Source organism: Acinonyx jubatus, chromosome A2, assembly GCF_027475565.1.
Source record: "Acinonyx jubatus isolate Ajub_Pintada_27869175 chromosome A2, VMU_Ajub_asm_v1.0, whole genome shotgun sequence".
NCBI classification, from domain to species: Eukaryota; Metazoa; Chordata; class Mammalia; order Carnivora; family Felidae; genus Acinonyx; species Acinonyx jubatus.
Genome location: NC_069383.1, coordinates 68,916,432 through 68,940,863, shown reverse-complemented (window position 1 = coordinate 68,940,863; position 24,432 = coordinate 68,916,432). Strand labels below are relative to the sequence as shown.

General features: G+C 37.8%; 1 protein-coding gene across 5 annotated transcripts in view; it reads left to right on the top strand.

The window, feature by feature from the left end:
* The window catches only part of DYNC1I1 (dynein cytoplasmic 1 intermediate chain 1), a 313,205-nt gene extending 292,722 nt beyond the window's left edge, over positions 1-20,483 (top strand). The window contains exons 15-16 of one of the 5 annotated variants that reach the window (XM_053218428.1): positions 2,226-2,351; positions 19,184-20,483. In XM_053218428.1, coding sequence (XP_053074403.1) covers positions 2,226-2,351; positions 19,184-19,294 — 237 coding nt within the window. In that variant the 3' untranslated portion in view covers positions 19,295-20,483. The remainder of the gene's footprint in view (positions 1-2,225; positions 2,352-19,183) is intronic. The other 4 variants (XM_027071928.2, XM_027071927.2, XM_053218429.1 and 1 more) reach the window with 4 other exon arrangements.
* Positions 20,484-24,432: the final 3,949 nt, after the last annotated feature.

Here is a 24,432-nt window from a genome sequence, read left to right as displayed (position 1 = left end):
AGGATGTAAATTTGTGTAAAAAAGAGACAGAACCTGAATTCCCAGTGGGTTTTGTTGCTGTTGTTGTTGAAATTACTGTACCTTTAGACCAAGTTATTCCAATTGCTCCTATGCAAGGATAGTTCATATTCACCTACCTGAGTATCACTCCACACAATGTAGTCATTTAGGCAGTAGATATCCTGTCTTTGCAATTAAAATGATTGAGCCTTAAAAAGTGTGAAAATAACTGTGAAAGCAAAGTACAGAAGAGAGATAGAGTTCAATAGTTCAATATATGGATTAGTTTCGTTATAGACTGATCAGCTGTTGAAGGGTCATTATGAGTAAAACTAATAAAATATATTTTATCATTTCCTTCATGCATTTGATACTTTTTTAGCACATATAATAGGCTGTGATAGTCTTTTTTTTAACCATTTATAATATTTGAACTGAAGGTATTTTTAAATGGCTAAAATAGTATTTGTCCCAGTTTGCTATATTACTTAATTCTTAATAAATACGATTCTTTCAAATGTATTAGGCATAATTTGAAGTGTATCAGAAATCAGTTTATTTTGAATGATTAATTTTTAACATTCATATTAAGATTCAACATTTTTATTCAATTTTTGAGATTGTTCATTGATAAAATCTGATGTTGAACAGAGTTAGGTTTATAAAGTATGATCCTGTACGATCTCCCTAAATTATGGTGTTAAAAACTAACTCTGAAAACTGTATGGCTGAATCTCAGATTTGTTTTCTGAGCAGCGCACTAATAATAAAGCATATTGACAGAATTATGGCCCATCTAAATTCACATTGTTTTGGCCTTTGAAAGGTTTGGTTAAAAATTCAACCTCCTGCCGGCACAGCAGGCACCTTTATTGTAGAAATTGTGTATTTTTTAAAAAAATAAATGAGTTGGGGACTTTCGTTTTACATTTTTGCTCACAATTGACATACAGTGATTTAAGCAGGTAAAAGAATTTTTATTGATTTCAAGATTAAGTTTAAACATAGATTCTTACATATGATGGAGTTTTTATTGCTATTTTAAAGATAGGTATTGGGTCAATAATCTCACATAAACAGATGGTTTCAATTCCTTGAATAGCAGAACGCCGGGAGAGCTGAGGCACAGTACGTCGAGTCGAGTTTCCATCCTAAAACGACCTGTTTAGGAGACACAGGTCTTAAACAGTGGCATGAGATGATCTCTAGGGCCCTCCTTTCACTCTGTTTCTTTCTTTTTGTTTCCACATTTACTCTTTTGCTTTTTAATGGCCTGTTGTCATTTCCCATTCCACGTTCTTGGAGAAGAAGCAGAGATGTGATCTTTACATCAGGTATAAAGTTCCAAACTAAAAGACAAGAGTTTACACAACTGTTGATACAGAGGGGTGGGCCCCCTAAAACGTCTTCCTAATACTACGGCTCTTGTCATAAATGCTGCAGGTTCCATTTCAGCACCTCAGTGTATTTCAATAATTAGTATGATAGTAATTATCAGCATTGGCAGGTTTCAGTGTTTGTTAAAGGACATGGAAGGCCTCTTCTACAAACAGGGGCTGCAGTCCATCAGGGTATCAGCCTGGGGACATCTCCAAACTTATAGAGTGCTTCGTCCATCCTGGTACTGACAGGAAGGGGGAAAATAGGAAAAAGGAAAAGAAAAAAAGAAAGAGGAGAATTTGAGGTTTTGAAGCTTTTCCACCTGCACTTTTTGTCTTCTTCTGATCATCCCTTCCCTGATGAGGTTTTGAGGGATCAATACATATTTTTTCCCTGAAGACACACATTAATATGACCTTTATTCCACCATAAACCCCCTTCCTGCCTTTTATAGTATCCTTAATCTTGGTAAATCCTGAAATCTCTCTCTCCATCGATCCATAAATCATGACCTGATCGTGAAGTATCACATTTAGCTGCTGTGTTTGTATGTTGGATGTACACCCTGCATAATCCGGAGAAATATTTGTCACTCATTGCCCATTGACTGTGGAAAAAGACTCTCCCTCTTTTCCTTTTTTGTTAAAGTGTCTCCTCTCTACCCCTTAATTCAGTGGAGCATATGATTTAAGAACAATGAATCCTTTTACCCCTGCACGGGGACGTATATTACTTCCTGCACATGAAGGCAGTGGTGACTCACCCAGTTAAACGTATCATGCTAAATTTGTGTATCTAAATTCATATTCAGAGATTCTTTATTGCTGTTGTAACCTCTTTGACAGGTCCCGACAGCAAGTGTGGCCATTGAAGGGGCTTCTGCCCTAAACCGTGTTCGTTGGGCTCAAGCCGGGAAAGAAGTTGCCGTTGGAGACTCAGAAGGCCGAATTTGGATCTACGATGTTGGAGAGGTACATATTTTTTGGTTTACAGGTTTGGGTGTTTTGGGTTTTTTTTTTCTTTTTCCTTCTTTTCTTTTCCTTTTTCTTTCTTTTTTTTTTCTTTTTCTTTTTCTTTTTTTTTTTTTTTTTTTTTTTGACTTGTGTGTCTAAAGATCTAGTGAAATTATTGACATGACCTGTGGGCGACAAGAGCCCTCTCAAGTGCGTTTGCAAATTTCCATTGACTTCAGTGGGAGTTTGGTAAGACTTCCTTAGGGCCTAATTTGGTCTTCTGTCTCCACACATGGGCCGCTTTAGTTAATGATCCGGGCTCTTTCAGAGAGCTATAGAATTCCCACCCATCCTGTGATAAAGCATGGCACTTCCCACCAATTTCACGAGAATGGAAAGTTTGTCCAATGCATCATGCTAGCATTGAATTTGGAATTTGTTAAACAAACAAAAAGTCCAGTTTTCATTATGTTCACTTAAAGTGTATACTATTACTCTTTAGTTAAAATGTAGCCAATTAAAGAGGCTGAGGTTGTGCTCCCTTCACAGTATATTAAAGAAGCTGAAGTGAATCCGAATTTGTACTATTTTCATGATATTCAAAGTTATTCTATGAGGTATATATCTCTGGTATAGCTACATTGTATTACATACATAATGTGTTACATTATATATGAAGTATTCCTGAACATCATGGCACATATCAAAGAGCAAAAATCTATATCTTGTATTTCAGAGAAATCTCTTTAAATTTTTCTGCTATCTTTATTTAAATATTACATTATCAATCAATTGTACTTAAACGTATCTATTTTTACTAAATGGGAAAGTGTTGACAAAAGCTTTCATTTGCAATGAGGTTAAAGAATTTTTTCCTTAAAGACAAAGAAAATATTGAACTTTCAAGCAAAACAAAACAAGAGTGCTGTGTAATGCTATTCTGGTGTAATATGAATCTAGAATTTGCATTCCAGGGGGAAAATGTACCACATTTGTATGTATAACTCCCTGGACCTAGGAAGTACTCTGTGCCTGCCTGGTGGATGGGTTTAGCTGATCACACTGACAAGGTTCCGTATGGTTTCATCAGTCGGCATTCTGTACATTTGGCAGAGTCCCGGATGGTTTGTCCTACACTGCAACGATTTATTATACACTACTGTATGTGGGGTTGATTATGTTGAAACGAACTAGGTGTTGTTGTTGTTGTTGCTGCTGCTTTTAATTCAGCCAGAAAGAGAAACTGAAGGACTCTTGAGATGGGAATTTTCTATTTGGGGATGTGCACTGCTAAGTAAAACATTCAGAAACCTCTCAGCTTTACTGCATGTTATCTATTTCATTAGACACCTCCTTAACCACTCCTGATGCCACAAGCTGAGTCATCCCAACAGCAACAAAGACTCTGTTAATATTCATCCCCAGTGGTGAAGATACAAATGGTCTGGTGACTATTGACGTAGTTTGGAGTCTTTGGGAAAGAGAATACCTTCTGAATCAAAAACACTGCCAATGGTTTTATGGCAATGTTTTCTTCAATGATTATTCTTTATATTCAATGCATCTTTTGCACTGTCTTCATCAAAATAAAACTAAGCAACAACAAAAACCTTCTTCATTAGTTCATTTACTAAAAAATTAAAAAGCTAGCAAAGAAGAACATTAAAAAACAAGGGTTTTTTTTTCTCTCTCTCTCTTTTGTTTATAACAAATGTAATTGTGGGAGAGAAATAGATGTGGAGGCATGCTCAGAGATGAAATGGCAGAAAGTAGATGAAATTTAAACTCTTTTCTCTACCTCCCTTGCTTGTTATACATAATGTCACTTAATCCTCTTAAGATCATATGCAACAGTAATGTTTTGTCCAAGAGGGATGGAAAGTAGAATAGTTTAACAATCTGGTCTGTTTCAAGAAAAGTTTTTGAAAAATCTTTACGTTGACCACAGATATTATATATATATATATATATATATATATATATATATATGTATATATATACATACACACACATATATGTATTTGTTGTTATCTATATGTAACATATATGTATAATGTATATGCACATACATACATATATACATACACACAATCCCCATGCAATAAGAAAACACAATATGACATATATACAGAATGTTCTGTAATAAAGTGATTTTATAGCCTGTGGACAGAATTACTCAAATATGACTCATATTTTAGGAGCAAAAAATGATTTTGCAAAAGTTGCCTTGGCTGATATGTGGCTGCTAAAACTTCCTTCTAGGTTGCTATCATCATTTCGAAATTGTAAAGTGTTGTTATACTCATATTTCTACTATCGTAGTGGCAGGTCAGCCTGGTTTTCATTTTTGTATTATTGCTCTTACTTTCCTAAGTGATATTACAGACTATAGAAATGTCTGCAACTATAGACCAGTCTCGTCTATTGTCTGGAGTCTAGACAGGCTATAGAAAAATCTCTGTGACACATAATAGGCCAAACAATTTGTAGGGTTGTTTATCCCTACAAATTCACTACCTGGAAAAAAAAGGATATACTATTTTATTGAGAGTAGGTAATATTATATAATCTTCTAGTCCTTCCCTGAATGACCAAAAAAAATCAGGATAGGCTTATACATTTGAACAGTTTTTTTTTTTCTGTCTTGTTTAGTCAATACACAAAGCAATCTATAGCTCAGAAAAACCCAGACTTAAGATAATTTTGTCTTCACTGTAGTTTTTTTTCCTAAGTATTTTTGAAAGGTATTTACAAATGTAGCTCATGTTTGTTTCTTTGGAAAGATAAAGGGAAGAGGTCCTTTTCTCTTTGCTCATCTCTAATGCCTATTCTAAATCTCTGAAGGCCAACTCTATATACAGAGTCTCCATGTACTGAAAGGGAAGCGGACCTCAGCTGAAGTCCACTTCTGAGAGACGGTAGATCACTTCATGGGCAAATGCCGCCATTATTGTAATTACCGCTGTCTCGTTCACCAGTCTAGAACTGACAGAGCTTAGCTGTACTTACTAGAGAAGGGCACCCTCTAAACAGTGTGTCCTCAGCCTTCCAAATCACCTAAACTGCAGAAAGCCAGACAGAGTGTCTTCACAGCAAACTGGCCCCATTTAGAATTTGAGGTCAAATCTAAGGCTCGGGCATGGGTGACAAGAGGGAAGGGGTTTGAGCAGGAAGTGATTTAAAAAGGGGAAAATATAGAGAGAAAGAAAACATATGGCATTGAGGATCAAATTGCTAGTAGACTGTGCTACCATTATCTGTATTCAGAATTGGTCCTCTGGTCCCCATTAAAACTGAACCCCTCACCAGGGTCATGCTGGCCTTTGGATGGAAAATCTTGCTTTATGGAACCCTCTCAGAAAGAAGATGAAACACTTTTAAATAAGCCTTATAATACAATGTGCACAAGAAAGTAAATGGTAGTTTCTAGAGTATGCCTTGTTGATCCATTTTTTTTTTGAGACCTCAGTACACTGAATAGGTGTCTGTCTGCAGGAAGACACCTCACGTTCATTTCTCCCTGGTTGATTTGAGGAGAGGGGAGGGGGCAGCAGGCTCCCTCTCACCAAGGTCCTATTCCGAGAGTGAGGCTGGCTTCCTGCTTCCTGCTTGGGTTACCTGTGCAGTCTCACAGGTGCTGTGCATAGAGGTTCCTTCAGCTTGGCTTCATGCTTAGCTGTCACCGTCTTGCAACCGTTCAGAAATTTTTCAACAAGGCACCCCACATTTTCATGTTTGCACCCCCCTGCAAAATTATGTAGCCAGTCTTGCCACAAGAGTATTGTTCTTAATTCTATACATGATGCAAATCAGAAATGAAAAATTATGGCCTTGACCTAGACTGTTAGGAAAAAGAAGAAGTCTTTAGAAAGGTGGTCATTTGTAGCACATGTTGTATGATCTTATTATTACTTATGTCTTAAGACTATTTAAAAATGTTGAATGGAATAGCAAAGGCTGTAGATTATAAACATCATGAGGCCCAGAAGAACAGAGCTGAAACCGTATGGATATTCTCATTCACTCCCCATACCCTTGTTTTGATCATACTGTAATTTTAACCAAAAGTATAATAGAGTTTGGGGAAAGGATCTCTATGATGCCTACTATGATTTGGAGTGGAGAGGGACAGCCTTTCTCTGTCACTTAATTGTCACACCATCATCAAGTACTGCCTGATAAGAGACTTCTGTGACTACCAGTGGAGATGTCCCCATTCAAGTCTAGGTAGACCTGCTTCCTCTGAGACCTGATGCCCAACCAGAAAAGCCATGCAGAAAGGGACTTGGATGCCACCGGTGGTTAACAACCGTCTGCCTCATCTCCTGTCCCAGCTGAGGCTGCAGCTGCCACCGGGAGTCTCAGCACATGATCATGCCCTCTTCTATTATGTACAATTATCTTCCATGACTTTTAAGATGATGGCAGAGAGAAATGGCCCGAATCCAGATTTGCTGATGCAATTTATTATGAACTTCTGAAGGGGTAAACAGAGGATTGTGTATGAGCTCACTGAAATCAGCAGATTGAGTATGTCCATCTGCCCCCTACCCCCTTTTTTCCTTTTTATTGCATTTAAATGGCTAAGGTATGAGTAATATCTTGGGATATATGACTAATGAGGTAAAGTATAAGACAGCAGTGTTTTCAGGTAGGCCACATGATGCTTTGTTTATATAGCACACATTTTTGGTTGTTTGATTTTAGCATTGTAGCTGGAAAATATACTGCACACATTTATTTTCACAGACAGGGGTCTATTTTCTTTGCGGAGCAGGTGCTCAACTCCCATTAGCATAAATGGAAGTTATGTGAATTCAGTGAAAGACAGAGAAGATCCCTTTTATTATTTGGCTATAATTTTTATTCTGTTTGTGCATCTTAAAAGTTATTAAAATAGACAGTGCTTGCATGCACCATTTACATTTTCTAAAATGTAAAGTTAAAGATGAGCCTCGCTCTTGAATAAGTTTTGAGGATCTTTCTCTTCAAACTGTGGGATGCAGTCTGTTTGTTGTGAAGCTGTATGATCCCATTCAATTAACTGAAACGCGGAGAAGATAACAAGTCATAAGTTAACTCCAAATATAACCTGAAAACACTGTGTGTATGCCGCTTCAGAATACACCCAAAGAGGACTGTTAATCATTGTTGGATTTTTTAAATGATGTGTGAACACACATATTCTAAAGAATTAAAAATAAGAATTACCCATGGCTCCACCATGGCTCCTTTACTGAAGAGCAAGCTTTTATGTATGTATGTATGTGTGTGTGTGTGTGTGTGTGTGTGTATATATATATATATACATATACATATATATATGAAGCTGATTTTAATAGTACATGGGCCAGTGAGTATAGAATTATTCACGTGTCCTGATGATTGATAGTCAGCCTATCTACCTGTCTGTCTTGCAGATGTGTTTTATAGAAAGCCCGTTGCTATTGTTAATGCTTCAGTGCTGTCACATAGATGGGCTGTCATAAATATCCCCTAACAACTATGTTTGCTGCTTATCTGAATTAGTTAGAATGCTGTTTGCAGCTCCAGTTTTAAAAAAAGCAGTTTATTCTCCACCTCCTGTTATTTCTTTTTCCATTAACCTCTTCCAGGGAAGATTTTGTTTTCAGTTGTGATAAACACACATAAGTTTCAAATCCCTGATTATATTTCTACAATAGCCAAATGATAAGATTCCAAAGTCATTTTCAGCCTACAGCAGAACTTGAAAAATAAAACGGCAACTTAAAAACAAACTTGGAGACGAATAAATCCGTGCACCCTTAGCTATTATTGGTTTGGTATCCCACGCACTAATTACCTAAGGAAACATGAATTCATCTTTGCATTTTAACCCTGAACTTTGACGGTATTTCAAATCGCTTGTTTCATACGACTCTTTGGGGGCTAAAAGAATAGCAGTCATTTTATTACAGATTTCAATAAATACAGTAAATTGGACATTTGTTAATATATTACAAGGGTCTTGCAAAATTCTCGGAAAGGAAAACTGCAGGGGAATAGGAGAGATTAAATGTACCTGCACGATTTAAATCTTCATCTGAGTGCATTTTAAAGCTCAAATGAAAAATTAGGATGACAGTTTATTTGGGATCCCGACAGGAAAAATGGCCTGTGAAACACACTTCGGAATGGTAGTCCAGGTGTAATGTCCAGGGACTATTAAAAAGTGCCTCAAACAGTTTCCGTAACCCGCTAGCACAGGGATAAAAGAAAGCGATTCGATCAGCCATCTCTCTTGCACCTAAAATATCAGTTCAGTATAGAGGCATCTGAGAAACTGGAAGTGCTGAGAGTGCAAAAGAATTTGAGTGACGCAAAATAAATACAATACGTTTCTGGTTTGTAAGTGGATTATACTTAGTCGATAATTGTTTGCTTTGTGGAACTACTTTGTGTTTGCCAGTAGGACAGGGCCTAGGTCAATTTTCCACAAGAAGTGTGTGCCCTGAATATAAATAATCCCCGCTCCGTGGGGAAGGGGTGTGCAGAACACAAAATATGAAGTTTAACTGAGATTTCGGGGTTAATTCAAATAAGAGTCCCATAATGAAAAAGAACTGGATTTGAAATCGGTTCATTTAATGATGGTGCTTTATGAAGGCTATTATCCCCCGCTGATGACGAAGCTGAGAGCATGGCTGAGCCTCCAGAAGGGAGAGGGAGCTGGGCTCGGGTTACGAAGGTCCAGTTATAATCACCCCAAACACTTGTGTTTCTCATTAAGTGAGTGTGGCCACAAGTTGCTAGATTCTTGAAGGTCTTTGCAAGTCCTGGCTTATTCTTCAGTGAATAAACAGTATTATTTTCTTTAGCTGATGCCAAACACTTCTTCTGATATCCCTCCATGGAGAAGAAAGGACTTTGGCGTAAGTTATTCTGTGGTGCCAAACCTCCAGATAAAAACTGAAAATCCAAATACTTAGTTCTGTCGACAATATCTAGATATTCGATGACATAGAAACAAAGCATTGGGATTTCCAATGGGACTTTTCAGTTTTTACCTGAATTTTTAATTGCCATAGCCACAACACTGTGCAGTTAAGTCAAAAAACACCAAGGCATATCCGTATGAGCAGATTTGGGGTGCTAATAAATATAATTACATAAAATAAGCTACTTTGAAGTAATATGTTAATTCATTTTCTTGTCATAATAAATTACATGTATTTGAAATAAAATAATTTGGTTAAAATGTAAGATTGTAATTTTAATATTAACTTGATTTCTTCTAGGAAAAGTGCTTAATTGAAAAAGGAAAAAGAAAAAGCACTATTAATTCCAATTAATGTTATAATTACTCATCTTATAGTGAATGTAGTAGTCATGGTTTTCATTTTGATAATTATATATGTAAAAGACTGTAATTAAACTAATTATTATATAAATAGTGTGCTTATTCAGGTACATTAGTTTATAAAAATGAATTTATAGGATTAATATCTTTTCAATCTACTTTTTCTCTGGATTGATAAGAAAACACTTAACGACTTTTATGTATTATGGAGAAGTTGATTTGATGAAAAGAAAACCCTAATATCTAACTTTATAAAAACCAAATTAATGTGTGCATACTAATTTGCAATATTCAATGAAACTCATATATTCCCATTTTGGTGATAAATGGCCTATGAATATAAACCTTCTGCAACAAGTACCAGTTTGTATAATTAATCATCTTTATGATTCTTCTGTGATTTCAAACTGTCATCTTCAATAGCAGTTTGGATCTTGAAGCAGTCATTAATTATAGTGTTAAATTTTTTCATGGCTGACAAAATTGTTTAGTTTTAGAATTTCAAAACTGCTAAATTTTATCTTGAAAAATTACTGCTTAGAACAGTAGCCTCAAATCACAGCTTAGACCAGCCGAGCATGAAGCGGCTCCAATCATCTGTGAGGCTAGATTAACACTGGCCTGGATGGAAATGGAGAGTTGTTTGTTTCTTACAGGAGTACAGGTGTTACTATTGGTGCATCTAAGATACGATAGGAAATCAAGTACCTGCCTATGCGTGTTTATGTGTAAATATTTATATGTTATATAGGTGGGACTTGCAAAGTGAGGGAGTGAATCATTCTATTCTAATTTCAAAGAAGGTTTGCATGGATTTCTGAGAATGTCAGCTATCCGAACATCTTCTCCATTTTAAAACATGAATTATTTATCATTTAGGAAATATCAAAGCTTAACATTGTTGAAGAAATTTTGCACCCTTCCTTTTTAGGGTGGCAGATAAAACTGATCAGTGGTCCATTCCCTAAGATCTTTCTCCCTCATGGCCAGCTAATAGTTTCTCAATATGTAGATGAAATATTTCATTTTTATTTATCTTAACATTAAGGAACCTTTGGTAAAAAAGTGAACGTGTTCTAGTAGCCTCAAAACCAGCCACCCTTTTGATTTAGATTTTTCTTTTTTTTCAGTTTGGCAGCCCTCCTTAGGTTAATCACATTCCTCAGTAAGGTTTTTCTAATGTTTAGAGTGGCATGTCCACAGAAACATACACAAAGTAGATACTTAACAATTAATTGTCTATTTGAGTGGGATAGCCCAGCCTTGCACAGTGCCTGGCACATAATAGGCACTCTATAAATATTTGGGTGAATGTTTCACACGTGAAAGTTGAAGGTTAAGGGAAAGCTTAATTGTGTGAAGCATTCAGAATGCAGCCTCCAAGTTGGCTATCGACTGATGGACAGGAAAAATAATCCATTTAACTATGTTTGCACTGAGTAGGATATATAGAAAATATTTTAAAAAGAGGGCTTGTCCTTCTTCCCCAATCTCTATCCCACTCCCCCGCCCTCTTGTGCTTTTAAAAGTGAGTGATTGGCCACTAGTGTAATGAAAGCCTAACAGCTGATTCAAATAGTTGTCAAACCACTGGAAAAACGCTTCCTTTTCATTGTGCTTTTTTTGGACACTATAGATATGGTAAATCATGAACTACATTATAAAAATACCTCTTTTATGCCCAAACATTCAGTAGGAGGGAATGACGTTTCTTTTATTACCTCGGTAAATGTTTCTAAGGTGTTTAGCAATAAGCTTTCTTTTTGTCAAAACTGCTTAGATGCAGTGGTTGCTAGGAATTTACTAGAAAACCTATAGTTAATAATATCAAGAAGAGAAAGGATATATGTTTAGTCAGCTAATATGACAGACTAGCTTGAGTAGCCCATGCTTTTTTCATTTCCTTGTCATTTTCTTGATCTTTTCTGTTCTAGAAAAAGAGTGGTAATTGGAGTTTTAAAAGTTTATTTTCCATTATTGCCCATCAGCCAATGTTTTTAGCACTTTTTCCATCTTTTGGACAGAGGAATAGATTGTTCCAAATAATAGAAAAAAATAATGCTTAAGAGATTTCTCAAGAAAAAAGGATGAGATTTTAATACAAATGTGAACAAGGTCGTCCGTAGACCTTAGTAAATTAACTCTTTCTTCTTCAGCTGTGTGATTTTTTTCCCTCTCTGCAGGTAAAAACTCCAGAATTTTGTCATGCTTCCTATAATGTGAAATTTTAACATGAAGAAGTGTTTATTTTTTAAGAATAGTGTTTAAAATAATTTCCTTCAATGGTTGCTGACTTATTGAAATTGATATAGACCCATATTTATTACTATTTACCTTTGATTTTATGTCTTGTCCTTCTTTCCTTAATTGGGTGGTAATGGATTTTTTTTTTTAAAGTAGTGTTCTAACCTGCTATAAAAATCAACCACCCATTTAAAGATACTAGAGAAGAGAACTTTGGCAGAGAGACCTCAAGCTTCACGGGTGGATGAGGGGTCCCTTAGAATAGGATTTTATGATAAAATAAATTCTTTCTTTCTTCACCAAAAATAGCCAAATAATCATCAGATTACTCTAGGTTTGCATGCTGCTAAATTTCACAGAAATTTTAACCTACTGACCGGGAACAGCAGATGCTACAGAATGGAGACTAATGTAACTTCTACTTTCTGGCCTTCCCTAAAAGTGCTGTAAATACTAAGTTACCACACAGACTATCTTTTTGTGGTGGAATACTGCGTGTATTTACCCCTTCTGTATACTGCATTCTGGCTTGGAATTTTGGTCCGTGGTTTCATCCGTTGTTACCAGTGATGCTAGACTCCCCCAAGAGTTAAATACAGTGGAGCTTGTATTTATGTGAAGCGAGTAAGCTTGGTCTTTCCAGCGGCTGTTTCATTGCATATTACCTCCCACTTTGCTTCCCTCTGTGTGTGTGGCAAAGGGAATTGTCCTAAGAAATATTGGCTTCCTCTGAACACAAACGTGTTACCAGTAAATCCACAATCTCCTGAATTGGGGTGCCGTTAATAATTGCACTTTTAAAAAACCTTTTAAAGCTTAGAGGGGTTTAGTCTCTGTGGAAACCCACATTTGCTTCCACGGTCTCTGTAAATGCATTAAAAACAACAAAAAACCAATGCATATTAAAGTGAAAAGGTGATTTGCAAGATATCTTTTTAACAGAAAACTTTAATTTTGGGGTTCATACAGAAGTTGTCATTTATCTGTTCAGAATCGATGGCTAACGTAATCGTCCCAGGCTTTTTTATAGTGACTCCATTTAATTAAAAGATTACAAAGATGCTGATGAACCACACATTGATGGAATACTTGTCCCCAAACTTGGAGGCCTACTCATTTTCATTTGTTTGCCGTGCTTAATGTGTCTGAGAAACCAAACTGAAATTACAAAATAGCTTCCTGTCTTAATTGTCCAAGATTTTTAAAAATTAACCTACTTTTATATAAGCAATGCTCGAGACATATTTTTACCATAAAAAATTCAGCATTGAGCTGGTAGGAGTTACTGCAGATAATGCAGCTTTTTCAAATCAGCTGCCAGGTACTATAAACCCCTTAAAATTACTAACAAATGAGGGAGGCTTGACTGTGGACTGTTCAAAATTGTTAGCCATGTGCTTATAAAAAGGGACACATGAATGATATTTAACCCTGGTCATAAAAAGCCATTTGATTTTTATAACAGCGTGTTCAGTGGTTACAAAGCTTTATAACTTGAGCTAAAAATGTAGAATCCCACTGTAGAAAGTGCCATAACAAGGACAGAGCTAGGGGAAGCTGGATTGGCATACCTGAGAAATTAAAAATATGCATGTATATGTAGACATATCTGTGGATGTGTATATTTACAAGGAGTAATTATACTTTAAGTTTGATTTTTAAATGAGCAATAAAAAGTACTCTGACAGAATTTTTCTTGTGATCTGAAAGAACCCTTTCCTCATATCCAGCTCATGAACTTTAGGTATTATTAAAAGTGTGACTATTTAGGAAAGTATTTGTGTGGGTTTTCAAGAAATCAAATGTAATAAAAATAAGGTATATTTCTAAAAAGAAATGCAGCTCTATACAGGTGAGAAGAAGGAAATGGAAGAAAGAAAAGGAAAGGAGCAAAAATTACCTCCCCCAAATGGAAAAGAGAATAAGCATGAAGGAAAAATAGGAAAAAAAAACATCATTTCCTCCAGTTTCATAATGTGCCAAGCACTGTGCTAAACCCATTATATTTGGCAGTGGAGGGGGTGTGCATGTGTCTTATTTAATATTCGCAACACTCCTAGGAGATGGGTCTCAAAATTCCTTTCTCACAAATGAGGAAGTTAAGATCGGAGACGTTAAAACAGTCTTCATACGGACATACTGCAAGTAAGTGGCAAAGCAGGGAAAGAAACTGTGATCTGGCTGATACTGGAGGTGGAAAAAGTCAACTTTGGCTCCATTCTCAAAATTTAGTTATTCTGCAATCTTTGCCTGTCTTTAAGTGCACCAGAAACCCAGGCCAGACACCTAGTGGTTAGGCTAGTTTTTGGGGGGACGGGCTGGGGCAGCATCCAGAGGTGCCCTCTCTTCCGTTCAGGCAGACAGGAGGGGCAGATCCATCAAACAGCCTCAGAAGTAGGGAGTCGAGGGACTAAAATGATCAACTTCCATAAAATTTCCACAGCTTTTACACTTTTGCTTTTTATTTTTGACCTTTTATCTTCTAAGAATCTTAGAAGATTAAATACAGTCTTTAGACTCTTTTAGCAGGTGATTCAAAACACTTACTTGCCTGCCATTCTGCCAGTAAGCTGGCATTTCCTAAAGGGGCGAGGCTCCTGATTGGCCCATTCTACCGTGTGAAAGTTAGGCGATCTTAGCAAATCATTTAGCTCCCCGGTCTTCTATTTCCTACCTGTTAAAAGAGGTCCATGCCTTGTTCCTTAATGTCCTCACATAGTAAACATCAGAATTATTTTAAGAAAATAAAAACAAAACCACAAAAATGCTATTGAATCGATATGCATGCCATTTACATATATCATTTGGAAGAACGTGTTCAATCTGAGTGACAGTTTAAAGAGAAAGAATGCATGACTATTCCATGAAGAACTCATGGTATTTTCTTCACTTAGATTACCTCTCTCATCCTCTTCACATCTCTGTTGATAAATGGGTCAGACACTATCATCCCCATTTTACAATTGAGGCAATGAGAGGTTAAGTGCCTGACCATTGCCAGTAACCAAGATGAGAACGGGACTTAAGTCTCCTGTCCAAATCTGAGCTCCATTTTACCTCCTCCTTATGGCCAAATTGCTACCTCAGAAACTATCTATGTTCTTAGTTCCCTCGGTTGTAAAAATAGGCTCATATCATATCTATACAAGGTCATCACCCTTAGAGGGAAGATTTTATCATCTCGGGAATTAGAGCCATGAGTGCTTGTGGCATAAAAATGCTTTATACATTTCACAAAAAAATTAGAAAAGTCTTCTAGCAGGGGGTATGAATGGGCTTGTTGGGTGCACCTTGTACATGAAGCACTGGGAAAATCTGAATCATCCCTGACCTAGGATGTGGACTTTGGCAGATGAATCTGAAGGCAGAAAATGTTTCCAGATCCACTGTGGTTCAGTACAATACTGGAAGAATTTTTACAAATCCTTCTTTATGGTATTCCCTTGATATAACAATGGGCCATTTCCTTCACAGTGCTTTTTTTCTTTTAATTAAAATTATTCATCATGATGAAAAATTTATGACTATTTTTCCTATCACGAAATAGAGATTGTTCAAAATTATTCTAAACTGTTTTTTTCAAGTGGAAAACAAATCTACAGTGATGCTCTAGGTTTAGCCTTTAATGCCTTGATGGAAACTTAAAGAGATGCTGAAGCCTTGTCATTAACATGCCATTTGCTTTCCTGCTACTTACTTGACACACAACACACACTGGGACATGTTACGGTTGTCACTGTAAGAAAATAAATTTTAGGCTATGCATGTTTTGAATGTCAGTGAAGTTAAAAAAACAAAAAAACAACAAAAAAAAACCCCCACCTGTGCCAGTATTCACACATTTTGACCTAAGAAAATATTATTCACTGCTGTATCTTTAATCCCTAGCACAGTGCCAGGCATAGAGTTGGTCCTCAGTCCATGCTGATTGAATGCGTTTGTGTTCTGGTTAGAAGAACATGAGAGCAGTCTTACTCTTTAACTAAGAAACATGAACAAAGAATTTTCCTACTTAATGATTAGGGTATTACTGGATTAAAGATGTCCTAGAGAAAGTCTGAAATGAATTTTTGCTCTTGAGCCTCCAGCTATTTGTTTTTTGTTTGTTTGTTTAAGTTTATTTATTTATTTGGAGAGGGAGAGGGAGAGAGAGAATCCCAAGCAGGCTCCATACTGTCTGCACAAAGCCTGACACAGGTCTCGATCTCACAAACCATGAGATCATGACTCGAGCTGAAACCAAGAGTTGGACGCTTAACCGACTGAGCCACCCAGGTGCCCCCTTTCCAGCCATTTCTAATCAGAGAGAACCAGGTTAGAAAAGCCAGGAACCGCCAAGGATAAGAGGGACAGTTCTGTCCAAATGGATGCTGGTTACAGCCGCAGATGTAAAATGAAAGGATTGGTCTTCTTGTTTGTTAGGACCACTGTTTGATCTTACCTACAAGTAATTCAAATGCCAAAAATTGTTACTTTGGGTGTGGAAACAGCCTGTGAATGCACGTTCACACATTCAAGCTAAGATTATTCTTAAAGTGCTTCCTGACGGTGATACTTAATTCTAAAAACGGGGCAGTGTGCAGTTCACCTTCTAAATCTAACATTACAGTCATCGTGGCTTATTTTTATAGTCAACTAAATGAGAAAGTGTAATAGGATGAGGTAGGTAAATTTAAGTTTCTAGAAGCTGTTGTGTTTGCACTGTGTGTGACTCTGGAATGTTTTTTGTTGTGGTTTTGTGTTTTGTGAACCAAAGCAAACTAACATTTTTGTGAAGTTTATGGTATTCTAGACAGAAAAATACTTGGCAGGATTTTTTTTTAAACTTCTAATATTTCCAACCTAAATGGAACTTTCACAGATCAAAGAGAGGACAAGATATGTTAGAATACTATTAACGCTTTTGTGAGGGCAAACCTGTACTTTTAAGGACAGGTGTTGGTATTCTAGTACTATTATTCCCACCCCTGGGGAAAAGCTCAAATGTAGTTCCATTGTAGGGTATTTTTGTTCATTAGAAACATTTAAATCTGATAAAATTCACTTTCAACCAGTTAGATGTGCAACTTAAACGTCATAAATGATACTCAGTTCTGTCTCAAACTGTATCTGGGCATATATTCAAACCTTAATGGCTCAGAGTCTTAATTAGTATCGTTTCTTAATGGCCTTGCCATTACTACTGAATGAAACTATGTGAAACATATTTACCTGTTTTCTTATTTTAGCATATAGTTTCTATATATTGCTATCAATAAAACATTATGCATGGCATCATATGTTAACTTGTACCGTTTCAACCAAGAATATACTGTTACGTTAAGGAGCCAAACTCCTAGAGCAATATACTCTATTATATATTGTATAATGTACTATTAGTGAGGACTGCTTTTTTCCAGGACTTAAAGTTATATGAAATTATGAGGTGCCTTAGCTAGAGTTTCATTATCCCTTATGTATTGGAAAAAGTCATAATCATGTTATCATGATTGGCTTTGTCTCTTCCTAGGCTTTAGTTTTGTGGTTCTTTTTGGGAGGACTTGTTAGGAGTTGGAGGAGAGAAAGGAAGTAGTGAACCTATTCTTTCATATAAATATGATACCAACCCTTTGCTGCTCATGCTTTTTGTTAGCTCTTTTGTAGTAGCATTTGAAGTTTGAAGGCCTCATTTCCCCAGTACGGTATTTTCTAAAATTGAAGAGAAAAATGAAGATCGGTGGAACCTAGGAAAAGAGCTCAAAGTAGGGAAAATGGACTGAGCAAAGGGGGTAACAGTGTCATTTGATACTATTGTGAACTTATGTCATTGCCTAAGAAGAAATTTGAATTCATTTCAATAACTAGGGAAGTAACCATTCAAAACTCATTCATATGACTAAATGAGAATTCTTATTGGTACTGCATTTCTCAAAATCAGTAGAACTTATTCCCCTACCTGTATATCATTTCCAGAATTATATTACTGAAACATTTAAACCTCAGTACTAGAACACTAATTGCAAGATATACTCTGTAGACTGCTGATGACATCCCCCAAAAAGTTGTCTTAGCATCTGACATTATCATCCCCTGTAATAAAAATGTTAAGTTCTAATCATTTAGCTGTATATAGTGGGTAACTTTTCAGCTATAAAAATGATCTCAAAGCTTAGCTTTATTTGCTTCCTGTTTTTTATTTTCAAAAATGTATATTGAGACGAATGTGTTATTAATGTTTATAGAACCTAGTACCTATAGATGGATTATACCCTCGTACAGGGCAATCCTCTAAGAAAATCACTCTACATTCTGCATCAATTTTATTCTATATAAAAACCATTCAGACTTCTACTTGATCATGCTTCTCATCATCAAATACTTCTCTATTCTATTCCAAACATTCGCAATGTATCTTTAAGCAGTTCATTTCTGGATGCTGTGTAGAGAAATCACTATCCTTTAAATCAGCTAACAGAATTTATACATGTAGCTTGTATCCGGTGGGATTAATTTTCTCCTCACTGAATTGTGCATAGAAGAAGATATGCTTTGGGAAATCTTATAAACCTCCCTTTTTTGGCAAACCAGTATAGGATACTGTCTAGAGATGCAGATACTGGAGTTAGATGGCACTGGCATTGATATTTGCTAGCTACACAACCTTAGATGATTTAATCTTTCTGTGCCTCGATTTCTTCTTCTGTAAAAAGGAAATACCAAGATTACCCTACCTAGGGCTGTGAGGTATGGGTTAATACATGTAAAGCGCTTAGAACAGAACTCTTGGCAAATGTTAGCTACTTATCACCATGTAAGATCTTGCTGAAAAAGCCGTATCATTATTTCATAGTAAGATTTCTTTGTATATGTAAGCTATACTTTTGCCTGCATATTAGCACATTAGCAACACTTTTAAGAAAGGATCAGTAGCATTGACTTAGAAAGGCAACACCACAGTTATTTCAAAATCCTAGACAATTATATGCAGTTTTTATCTGCTATGTTCACTTTAACTCTGGTCTTATGATGAATTTTCATTACTGAAAGTTCTTTAACTGGCTACTGTAATTGTATAGTTTAAAAAAGTTTTTTTTTTTTTAAGTTTCATAAATTCCATGAGTGACTTTATTCTCTTAAGTTGTCAGTTTAAGAGCAACACTTCAGGGCCGATTCAAGGAAGACGAAGATCTGGTTTCCTTTATATTCCAAGGGAAATGGCTGCTTCAGGAGGAACAGTCCTGTGGGCGTCAAGGCTTTCAGTCCTTTAAGATCCCTTGTTCACCATTTTCCATTAATCGCTTTGCAGCTTGCAGTTCCCCACAATGATGAATGGACCCGATTTGCCAGGACCCTCGTGGAGATTCGTGCCAACAGAGCTGATAGCGAGGAGGAAGGCACCGTTGAGTTATCTGCCTAATGGAAACCAACCATCCCCACCCTAGCCCCCACCTTCGCCTTCTAGAACTCAGCTCTGCAGTCATCGATTCCACTTGTATCCAGTGTCCATTCAGTAACAGTGTTGTGTGACATTTTGGGTGTCATATTGTGCCAGCTTTGCTCCAAGTATTCCAAATGTATCCCACCCTGCTTTCCCCTGACCTGAAATTCACCAGATCATTTCTATCTTTCTGTTTGTCTCAAAAATGGGGGGGAGGGGAGGGGCAGGCTTTACGGGTTTAGTTGTTGCCTTTTAACTACTTAGTAGCTGTATTTAATAGCTGGAAACCTCTGGTTAAATTTGTTCTTACATGCACTTCTGGCATAGTCCTATTAAATCCATATGAAGCCAGATATGATCAGGTGCAGATGTGGCGTGCTTCATGATATGGCACAGGGCCAAAGACTTGAGATGTGGTGTTTTACATGGTGACTCACATTATGAACGGATTTACTAGAAGAACATTGCTGCTCCTTATTTATTGTGGTGTGCTGCATGGAACATATTGATTTGAAAGCATTAAAATAAACGATCCTAGAGCATGTGCATAATGAGAGGACTGTATTGTCTCTCTGCTGCTGTTGAGGTTACATTAAGTTCCAAAGAACAATTACAGTATGCCAGTTCCACGGAGGACAAGAAATCTTTAGAGGTTCGTTGCAATGAACGGAATGAATTTTAATGCCTATTATTTCTAGGTACTTTGACAATATTTCAAATATAGTTGACCACTGATACTTGTCATTCAAGCTAACACAGTCCAACAAGAGTTTGTGGTTCCTGAATATGACACCAGTATTGCCAATAAAACGTTCCAAACCAGGTCTGCACCAGCGTGGATAAATCCTGTGCTTGGGGAAAGACTGATTCGAATGTTGCTATGACAAGGGGGTGGGGGAGATACGTTAGGGCCATGTTAAAGATTGATAATGAACTTATAGGCAACCAGCCTGGTTGGACTTAAACCAAGACTCTGGTTTTATTTTTACGAGGGAATGTGTGTGGTTTTCTGGAAAGCTTTCCCTTATCTCCTTTACCTGAGCCACTCTTGCCCCAAGACGGTCTCAAATGTTAAAATAAGAAAAACAGGTTAAGATGGAGATATACCAAATGGCCTACATTATTTCTTTTTAAAAAATTTACACCATAAATTTATGTTTCTTGCTATTGGACTTGGAAATATGTCTGTAAACAATTTTAACAGAAAATTTTCTCAAAAATCATTTCATGCCTAGAGAGAATTAAAACATCTCAAGACAGACTTTCAGTTTTTCAGGGAGAGAATCTCCACGGTGCTTTGGTGGTAGGGACTCCTTGAACTGTGAGATTTCTTTTAAAAATAATGATATGCTTTTTCTTGAAGTGCCATATGGTATATAGATATTGAAATTCTTTGAAGGCAGGAATTAAATTTTTAAAAATAAAATATGAGGGTCTTAAATAGGTTTAAAAACAACCCAATAAAAGCATCAGGGGGAAAAAAAAGTCTCTCAAGCTTATACTACACGACCAAGAATAAAGCAATAACCCATATGTAGCTATTACAGACCAAACTCTGATTCCATGAGTAAAGACTGAAAAGTACAAAGGCCAGAACCCCTTGTAGTAAGCATGTGAAACATTACATGAGTTTATATACAGATGCATCCCACTGTGGTAGCTAGTCTCCAAAATAGTCTTGCATAGTGCTGTTCCATGGGGAATCTGGGCTGACCTGGTATAAATGATGGAATATGGAGGAAGTGATGCTGTGTGGGGTCCAGGACACGGTTGTGAGAAGACTTATAGCTTCCTTCTAGGCCTCTGGGCATACTCATTCTTGGTCCCTAAGTCAAGAAGTACAAGTATCTGTAAAAGAAGCACAACTATCCTGAGACCTCTGGGCCACACACAGGCCTGAGGTGACCATGTACAGGCCATGAGGATAGACAGACTCCCAGCCAGCCCGCAACTATTCAAGTCATCCCGGCTTGTGTCCTGGAAGGGATGTGGCGGCCATGAAAATTTGCCTCTCTGATCTCCTACTGCAGAGAGTATAACTGACAGCTCCAGCTGCTTTGCTTTGAAATCCACCCCCATGTTTGCTGAAGGTCATGCTTTCCACAGGTTTCTCTCAGCTGACTACAGCACGGCAGGGATACTGAGGCAGGCCTGTTCCTAGGAGATGTAAAACTTCCCTGAGAGGTAACTTGCTCAGGGACTCCCCGTAAGCACTACTAAAACTTTATAGAACTGTACTGCAATCTAAAACTAATCTTCTTTCCTCCTTCTCTCCCTCCCTCCTATCTTCTCTCTCAGGGTCAGACCAATATCACTGTCTGATGGCTTGCCCAGCATGATCTAGGTGGGGACGACATGCTGGGCCTGATAAGAGAGTAAAGAGATTGACTATTCGCCAAAAGAGTTGCAAGAATTAACATATACCATTAGGGGCCAGGGGAGTAGCACTGAAATTGGATTTTGAGGGTTTAAGGGAACCAGAATGTAAGACTGGATAGGCAAGAATCCACTGACTTTGAGATACTTTTTCAGGATATGTGATTTTATACTCTGGCAACGACCCCAGAAGAGGATGGTTGATACAGTAGTTCTTAGAAGTCTTGAAAAGCCTTCACTTCGTGAAGTGAAAATGTCTGAGTTGCCCTGACCGATGGTACAGAAAAGAACAAAGAGGTTGAAGGAAGTATATAGGTTAGAATGGATATATTATGTAAGGCTAGAAGACACATCCAAGAATTATATTCCATAGGGAGGCCCAGAGCACACACTCTTCACCAACGCCATCAGCAACGAGCCAGTGAGAAAAGCATAAGCATCTCTAGGAATTTTAGTGGTGACCTTCTCTGTACACCAAGGCTGAGAGGCAGTCACAGAGCAGGACTTCTTAGTATCTATGGGGATGATAAGACCCTAGAATAACAATGGCTAGTTAACTGGTGGTAGTCAACCCCCAGAAGCCAGGAAGCCACAATGACTGTAATGGCCAGCTAGATCAGAGGAGCAGCTAAGGAGGCTTTACCCATCCAAAGAACAAGGCATCCTAAGAGAAAAACAGGTCAGCTCAAATGGTGCTTAACATCCATCACCAAAAACATAAAAGCAAGAATGGAGGAGCAAGAAGCTGAAGGCAGTTACCTCAATAGAAAATCACAATCCTTTGCTCATTACCCAGACCTGAGCGAATTTTTTGATCTAGAACTCACCGACTGAAGACGTGTCTAGCTTGCTAGCAGGAAGGACATCATGGCAAACACGTATTGTGACGACTTCCTCAGTCCTTCCCTGAAGGGACCTATGGCCATTGATTCAGAGCAATGCACAACGCAGAAAGAAAAATCAGATACCTTGACAACTATTGGATACAGGGTCTCAGTTCAGACTGAAACCCAAATCTGTGTCACAGTCCCCAGTTAGACCGGTAATTTATGGTGACTAGGCAGTATATAAAGTCCTCACTCATTTCTAGGTCACAATGGGGTTATTAGGTCTGTGGACCCACACAGTGACCATTTCCCCAGTCCCTACGTGTTCAACTGGAACTAACATATTTGGCATTGGGTCCCTGGCCTCTGGAGTAAGAGCTACACAGAAGGAAGGCCAAGTGGAGATCTCTGAAACTGCCACACTCCGCCTCCTCCTGCCAAGACAGTAAATGAAAAACATTACATCTTAGGGTAGGGCTGAGAGCATGGCAAACATTAGTGATGTTTTTAAAGCCCTAGAAGATGCAGAGTGGTGGTCCCTGACATTTATTCATTTAATACACCAGTCTGGCCCCTTCATAAACTAGATGGATCTTGGAGAATAACTGGAGTAGTGCAAGCTAAACCAAGTAGGAGCTCTGATCATAGCTGCTGTGTCATATGTGAAATCTTTCTTGGAACAGATTAATAAGGCTTCTGGTACATGGTATGTGGCTGATTGATGAATGCATTACTTTCTATTCCAACTATATAATAAGATCAGAAAGGGTTTATACTTATGCGGGAGTAAGAACAAAATTCATTTACACTTTTGTCTCTGTTCACTTCTTATCCTACACCATATTCTATGTAGGTCTGGACTTGACTGAACACCCAGAGAACATTACACTAATCCATCACATCAATGGCATCACGCTGATTGGGCAGGATAAACAAGGGTTGACTAATGCACCAGAAGTCCAATAAGGTATATATACTCCAGAGGGTGGGAGATAATTTCAAGGAAGATGTGGGAACTCACTACTTCAGGGGAGTTTTTAGAAATCCAATGGATAGGTCTATGCTGGGATATCCCTTAGAACTCCCAACACAAGAGGGAGGCACAGCACCTGGTAGGCCTCTGTGGGTTCTCAAGGCAACACACTCCATGTCTAAGAATACTGCTCTGGTCTGTTGTTACCAGGTGGCTTCCAAGGTTTTGGGTAGGGCTCAGAATAAGAAATGACCTTGCAGCAGATCTAAACTGCAGTGCAAGGAGCTCTACTCAGCCATTCAACCAGCCGATGCCATGGTATTAGAAATGTCAATGGTGGGGAAAAAATATGGCAACTTATGGCAGGCCCCAGTAGGGAAATTAAAACAGTGGCCCATGGGTTCCAAAGGAAAGTCATGCTATCTGAAGCAAAGAATTAGGTGACTTTTGAGAAATAGCTCCTGGCATGTGACTGGGTGATGGAAGAGGTAGAGCTCTTCACCATGGAATATGAAGATACCAGACATCCAAACAGCCCATTATAAGTTGACTCCTGTCAGCCTCACCATGTCGTAAAGTCAGAAAGATCCACCTGAAACCTCTTTCATAAGAAGGAAATTGTGCATTCAGGATGTACATCTGAGCAGAACCAGAGGGAGTGAGGAAGCTGCATGAGCAAGGAACCCAGAAGTCCAATGTCACCCAACAGGATTTCACCAGCACCTCTTTCCCATGCTACACAGAAGGAAGGCCATGCTTGTGTACACGGTCATATGTGGGGATTATGGGTTTGGTAGGACTGGCTGAAAAAAGAGGAAAGGTCAGAGCCTGGTTTACCTATGGATGACAGCTGGGGCACCTGGGTGGCTCAGTTGGTTGAGCATCTGACTTCAGCTCAGATCATAATCTCATGGTTCATGAGTTCGAGCCCTGCTTTGGGC